Genomic DNA, 7097 nt, shown 5'->3' with positions numbered 1-7097 from the left:
ATTATTTTCTCATCTTTTTTTTGTGATACTTAACTTCTTTAGTTACAACTCGATATAATAAATAAAATAAAATACACAAGGCTTAGGCATGGCTTTTCGTTTTTTTTTCTTTGTGATATTCAGAATTTTAGCCTAAATACCCTTCCCCATCAATTACACAAGGTGTAACGTAGGGTCACTAAGCATCATCAAATAAGAACTACCCAACTGACTAACTAGCTACTAGATACTTGGTTCATTCATTCATTCATTCATTAACTCGTTCATTATTCTATCAAACTGGTAAAGTGAAGACTATTTTTGTTTATAATTTGATTTGGTTTGGTTTAGTTTGATTTGATATATATATATAAATATTGTATATATAAAAAGGAGAGGAATCTTAAAGGCAACAATGAAGCCCTTGTATATTAGCTCCCACAGGATACAAAAATACACTTTCAAGCAACTTTAAAAAAAAGAAAGAAAAAGAAAATAAGAAAACTACACCACTTTATCGGTCCTCAGCCCATTCCTAAAGTAGTCAAATGAAAATAAATAGATATACATATATTAGTAAAGCCATCCCAAAAGAGTCGAGTGAGGTAGAGTATTAAAGTGTATTGCGCGCAGTATGGGTGAGTTGGTAGTGAGGAAGAAGGATGTTTATCAAACCACTTACGTTCTCCTTCTTGATCTGAGCCTCTTCTTCGGGTGTGAAATCATTGGGGATGTTAAATGTCTTTCTGATTTCTTCGGCACTCTTTCCCTTGATCATGTTGGCAACAGTCTTGCAACCAACATCAAGAAGAGGCTTGATGTCAAGGTAGTTGGCAGCCTAGAAGAAAAAAAGAAACGGGAAGGAAGGAAATAGAATAGAATATGAAATAGAATGGAATGGAACGGAATGGAATGGAATTATATACAAGATACAAAAACAAAGACCAAAAAAAGAATATAGATCAATTAATACGAAATATTCCTTATATATATATATGTACTGCTTTACGCGTTGCGTATATATATATATACATATATACATATATATGTTTGCCTTACCAAAATGATATCAAAGAGAGTTTCCTGGTCAACCTCCATATACTTTTGGTCCCACTCCTCAATGTCAGTATTACGTCTCTCTTGATCATCCTGAGTGACGGGGTCCTCACGATGATGTTCACACCATTCAATAACCTAGATTGGTTTTTAAAGGTTGATGAATTGAACCTTGATTAGAGTAATTGTATAGAACTATGCATGTATTTGTATTTACCTTCTTCAAGACCTTTGCGGTGACGTTGGGAAGAGGAATGGGTGCATCGCTCTCACCAATATCTTTTCAATCATAAACACACACAGACATACACACATACACACACACAAAAGAAAGAAGAAGAGAAAAGTAAGATCTAATGTCAATACATGCAAGATACGAGAGAACAAAACAAAAATCCTCCTCTTCATAATAACGTATATGTATATGTATATATATATATATATATACTGTTGTTAGTAGTAATAATATTACTAATAGTTACCTTCCAACATGTTCTTGATTAGAACAGAGCGCTCGGCTACTTCCTTGTCAACGGTAAAGGAATCACTATCTGAACTGAGAAGATGTACACTCATTGTGGTATTTATTATTGTTATTTCTTTTTGGAAGTAAAAAGGATAGAAAAAAGAAAGAAGAAATAGGCTGAAGGATGGGCAGAATAAATAACCAAACTATAACCATTGTGCTTTTTTTTGAATGACGTAGACTTGCTCATCTCTTTTTAGTCAATACCGTATTTTTACAAAATAAATAAAATATATATATTTATACATTGGTACAAATATAAATATAAAAAGGGTAGTCAATTGAATATATTTTGAAAAAGATTCTTAATTTAACCAATCATACCGACTGAATAAGCTATTCTTTGACAAGTCATATATATATCAGGAATTTTGATGGGACCTTTCAATATATAGCTCTTGTTTAATTATCTCCTTTTTATATACATATATACATAATTTGTGACGTTTATGGAGCACCTATATGTGTATTAAATACAACATAATATTTTGAAAAGAAACAAAACAAAAATAAGTAAATAAATGGAGGTGTTCAATTGATTACTCTTTTTTTTTTTTAAAAAAAAAAGTGCATTTATATTGAACAATATAGATTAAATATACGTACCAAATGTATATATATATATAGAAAGCTTATTTTAGCAGCTCTTAAATGATCAAAAGGAAAGTGTGGTATGGAATGGCATGGTTTCTTGTTTTAATGGACAAGGTTTAATATATGTCTTGTCACTGGAGGCTTACAAAAGGTTAAAAGTTCATTTTCTTGTTTGATATTAAGACTAGCAAAGTCCAAGATCAAAAAAGCTTGTACACGCTTTCCTATTTCTTGTCATACTAGAAAGTCATGCTTGTGTGTGTGTGTATGCCGTTGTACCTTTTCAGTCTCCTATTTACTTTCTTATTCTTATTCTTTTTTCTCCTCTTCCTCCTCCCCCTCTTCTTCTTCTCCAAAAAAGAAGAAGCAAATAGTCTTTGTGAAGCAACCCATTTGATATACAAAAGATTTCTAGAAAGAAAAATCAGATATTGAGTATAATATATATTCAGTGAGCTATGGTTACTCTAGAGAAAGCTTATGATGATTTTATTAATTAATTGCTATTATCATTTTACTGCGGATTAGAAAGAAGAGAAAAGATATGAAAAGAAAATAAAAGAATAAAGTTAAAATAAAAGAGGGCAATTTGTGGAAGTACAAATATGCGATAACATCTCAGCAATTAGCGCCCAGTATAGTACAATCTTTTATTTTCTACTTCTTTATTATTAAGTTTTGGTATTTAAATAAATTATACAAACTTAGGATATATAGTACCTTAGCGCAGGTATAAGAGCAAAAAATTACACAAAAAGTAACATTGGATCAAAATTGCCACACGATATGTCATTTGAAAGCATCGGAATTGGAAGGCGAACCACACACACATCCAAACAGAGAGAAAGGAGCGAAAACAATAGACTTTGATGAGTGCCGGACAAGTTGATTTTAAAAGAAAAATCCCGGGTAAATGAATAGAATGCAGAGACAGTTAGAAAAGAAAAGAAAAAGGCTTTGTGATATACATTAGCACACAAAGGTTAAGAAATAATGGAGACATGCCTAAAAAATAGACAAGTGTTAAAGTCTAAAAGATCAACAAGCAGTGTTTAAGTAAGTATCTTCAGAATACTTGTGTCCTGAAAATAGTATAATTCTGCCTTTCTATCTTCCCTCGCATATACAACACAAGCTTAATGATCTCAACTGTAGAAAGGTTCACCCTAGCTCACGGTCAATAACTTGATTCTTTATTTTTAATCAAAACAAAAAGAACCTCTTGAGGTCCAACGTATAAAAAGGGAATTAAAGGATACCCTAATTAACTCCTTTGATTAAAAGTCTTTGAGATGAAATTCTGGGGTCGACAGAAGAAGCTATTGGTGTGTTACTTTTCTATTTAAACAAACTGAATACTAGTAATAAGTTAATGAAAATCACTTAAACTATGATGTGTATTTGATTTAGTGCTTATATATTTATATATATATAGCTATATAGCTTTTATAATCTTATCAAATTAAACCATAAAAGAGTAAATGCTTATCCGCACATGTTTACTGCGGATTTCTTTATATATCCTTTTTAAGAAATACATAAGCCTTATTTTATATATGGATAAAATATAACAGTTCACAATGAAGCAAGAAAGTGCTTATAGCTATACTTGTATATTTCAATAAAGGCGGTATTAAATTATGACGAGAGAAATAGCAGTTGATAAGTTTAAAGGTATATATTATATATATTTTATATATAATTTCACACAACAGAAACTGGAGGGGTATTCTCATGTTCATCAACGGAAGTAGATCGGCACAATCTTTCGTAAGCAAGCCTCTGGAATTTAGATAGACCTTGAATAAACTTATCACCAGTCTAGAAAAGAATGATAATGGCATACAGATGAGTGAACAAAGAACTTCAAGACACATTGTATACTGATGTAACTCTTTTTTCTTTTTCTTTAACACATACAGGGTTTTTCTGTAGCCGCTTAAACAGCTCAATGGTACATCGGCGTACAGTTGGTGAAGAATGGAAGAATCCGAGTCCAAGAGGCGCAAGTCCTCCTTGGTGCTGTGGCAAGAAAGACAAAAACTAATTTTCAAAATGCAATCAATACACTTAAACAATCGTTCTTTTTTGTTTTGTGAAACAAGCCCTGATAACCAACCTCAATCATCTGACGGTCAGTGGTAGTCGTGTCAAGAAATGCTTCATAGATCGCAATGATCTCTGTATCCGGAAGATTGCGCAACTGCCGCAGCTTGTAAATCTGACGATACACATCAATGTTCTTGAGACTACTCTTCTGTGACAGTGCTACAAAATCTTTCTGATAATATTTGTATGATATAGTCTGTCTCCAGCCTTCGATACGTTGTGCATTTGCAGCAAATTCACGTTGTTTTGTTGCTTCGTCTGGGAACACAGGGCCATATCCTAATAGACCGGTTGGATCAAAGGCATCCTCACGCTGTGATCCTCCTATTTTCGTCTGATGATAGACTTCTTCTTCGTACAAACCAGCCAGGCGCACAAAACGCATGACATATTCCTGGAATTTGGAACGGATCGACGTTTCGCCATAATGCGCATGAATAGCAGCAAGAACCTAGTTTGTTAAAATGAGCACAAGCTGTGTAAGTTATTATCTAAGCAACCTGATTTGATCCTATTTTTTTTGTGTAAGTCTAAAACTTACTTCTGCCATAAAATCATTGTCCATTTCCCTTTCACGATTGCTCTTGTCATCCATACGTAGATTGAGACTGGCTGCAGTCGAGGCACGGTTGATCGAGAGTGTAGAGAAAGAAGGCTCGTCAGTGTGTATGTTTTTCCGAATAATTGCTGGGGCCATGTCTTTGCTGACAGTTATTTTTCCGGTACTGATGTTACAAAGCACGTCCCACCATCCGGTGTGCTCCTCATACGTGGGATTTGTTACGCCTGCCACAAATCCTGGGCTATTAATCCACACGATAATATATATATATATTTTAAAAAAAAACATACAAAGTCTCATAGCTTAGGACAATTTCTCTTTCTATTTCACCCATCCCTTTCTCAATTTGTCTTTTACCATTTCAAGAGGTCATCAACACTTGTCAGATTCGTGTAAGGAAATGCTCGTTCTGTGAATCCTCTGAGAACTGTTCCACAGCCGCTGCCAAGTGCACATGCAGCCAATACATAATTGGCTACCTCGCCCGAAGGATGTCCGTAGCCCAAGAATACAATCCTCTTTTGTGTCAAAAGCGCATTTAATAAAATCATTATTGGGTGAGTGTAAGCACCAGGACTGTCGAGATGAGGATGGTGTGGATTAGGCGAGCCACTGTGAGCTGCTGGTGAAAAGGTGGAAATGAGTTTGATTAAAGAAAACTAGAATAAATAAACAAGTGAATAATATGGAAAAAAAGGTTATAGTTATTGATACATATACATATACTCAAATGTGGGGTGACATACATCTCCTACTTCCTCTGCATTGACAGTTAATGGAATACGAATAGGCAATTTTATGCCTTCGTATTCGATTCTTGTATCAAAGAATCTTCGATCTTTTCCCAAGGCTGCCGAGATCTCACGCATTTGACCAGATGCCAAATCAATGTAGGTTCCTCTCCTACATTTTCCTTCTTCATCCTCAAGCGTTCGGTTTTCAGACTTTTCAATTAATGGAGATGTCACTGGCGACAGCGCCAGTTTGTCTATATCGTCTCCAACAAACATCTCCTCAAACATTGACTTGTTGTCCGAAGCTCTCAGGATCTGACGCTCATGCCAGGTTAGTCTTGGCATGTTTGATAGGTCCATTGAATTGACAGCCTTGTGAAGTGATTCAAGGATTTCTCTGGACGGATTCTCGAAATACTTTTCCATGGCTAACAATAATACCGGCTATATAATACATATAAAAGTCAATTGATTAATTGATATACATACATCACACACACATATATATATAAATTAGACAAAAAATATTAAAAGTAATAATAATGATAAAAAGTCTTGTCTTTGGAGTGGGGGTTTTATACTTTGTATATGTGAAGGAATTGATGGTGTGTGCAAATCGCCATGGCTTTGACCCGAGCACCTCTTCAAAAGAGATTAGCTTCGAACAAAGATAAATATATAAATATATATATATATATATATAAAGAAAAAGAAAAATCAAAACGAACCTTCGGGCTGTTACATCGTGTTTAGTTCGTACCAGATTCAGAACATACAGTAATGGTTTCTCATTATCACTACGAAGGACATCTTGTTCGGTTTCTGGATCAGGGATCATCTGGTTTAGACAAAAGATTGTCCAATCTTCTGCTCTTAGATGAGCTCCATCAGGAAGCATCAGCTCGGATAGAATACTGTAGATTAAACATAATTAAAAGTTAGGAACAAAAGTTGAGGTATAGATTGAATGAATATTAACTGTTCATCGGTTCCGGTCTCATTAGGATACTGGTATTTCAGAGACGCTCCTTTATCAATATCAAACTCGGCAAGAAGAATGTATTGCACATGGTCGAAGCTGGACATGATGAACAACGCTTTTATTTTATTTAATTAAAATAAAAATTAATTTTGTACTATACAAATTCTCAAAGGTTGGTAATTCATTTTGTTCACTTGTCTGTTCGAATATAGCGGAGTTTCTATTTATTTATTAAACATTTTGGATGGTTGACGATCCCTTTTCTCTAATTTTCTTTAACCAGGTACACACACACACACATACACACACTGTACACTGCACATGCAATAAAAGAAGACGAAGAAGAAAATGACAGGGGTGAATGATTTCTTGTTTGCGGGGAGGTGTAGTCGCTGTTAATTAGCTTTCATTTTGAGGCAGCTGTTTCTGATTGGATATTTATGGGATTGAGAGTCAATCTCAGTCAGGTCTGGCCTTGATCCATCATTTACCCTTATTCTGTTGCCCTAACTTGAAAGCTACCTTACTACAACTAATAACAACCAATCAAGAAAT

At 34.4% G+C, this 7097-nt stretch overlaps 2 protein-coding genes across 2 annotated transcripts; both read right to left on the bottom strand.

Annotated features, from left to right (window-relative positions):
• Positions 1-284: 284 nt before the first annotated feature.
• PHYBLDRAFT_128968 (hypothetical protein) lies at positions 285-1646 on the bottom strand. The gene is made up of 5 exons (XM_018429252.1): positions 1518-1646; positions 1253-1314; positions 1039-1173; positions 662-817; positions 285-514 (listed from the first exon to the last, which is right to left on the bottom strand). The coding sequence occupies exons 1-5, from the start codon at positions 1609-1611 to the stop codon at positions 494-496; spliced, it is 468 nt and encodes a 155-aa protein (XP_018283421.1). The 5' UTR covers positions 1612-1646; the 3' UTR covers positions 285-493.
• Positions 1647-3859: 2213 nt separating this feature from the next.
• PHYBLDRAFT_26314 (hypothetical protein) lies at positions 3860-6646 on the bottom strand (the record flags this gene model as incomplete). The annotated part of the gene is made up of 10 exons (XM_018439888.1): positions 3860-3976; positions 4076-4198; positions 4275-4715; positions 4806-5067; positions 5184-5485; positions 5573-5770; positions 5831-6004; positions 6142-6202; positions 6289-6474; positions 6540-6646. The coding sequence occupies 10 exons, from the start codon at positions 6644-6646 to the stop codon at positions 3860-3862; spliced, it is 1971 nt and encodes a 656-aa protein (XP_018283420.1).
• Between the last annotated feature and the right edge of the window lie 451 nt (positions 6647-7097).

The sequence above is a fragment of the Phycomyces blakesleeanus genome, assembly GCF_001638985.1.
Source record: "Phycomyces blakesleeanus NRRL 1555(-) unplaced genomic scaffold PHYBLscaffold_45, whole genome shotgun sequence".
NCBI classification, from domain to species: domain Eukaryota; kingdom Fungi; phylum Mucoromycota; class Mucoromycetes; order Mucorales; family Phycomycetaceae; genus Phycomyces; species Phycomyces blakesleeanus.
This window is presented reverse-complemented; position numbering and strand designations above follow the sequence as displayed.

Coding starts and splice junctions, on each gene's coding strand:
- PHYBLDRAFT_128968 (XM_018429252.1), bottom strand. CDS start 1,611: ATGAGTGTACATCTTCTCAGTTCAGATAGTGATTCCTTTACCGTTGAC. Junction 1,315..1,517: donor AATCAAGAACATGTTGGAAG/GTAACTATTAGT, acceptor ATGATTGAAAAG/ATATTGGTGAGAGCGATGCA. Junction 1,174..1,252: donor CCGCAAAGGTCTTGAAGAAG/GTAAATACAAAT, acceptor AAACCAATCTAG/GTTATTGAATGGTGTGAACA.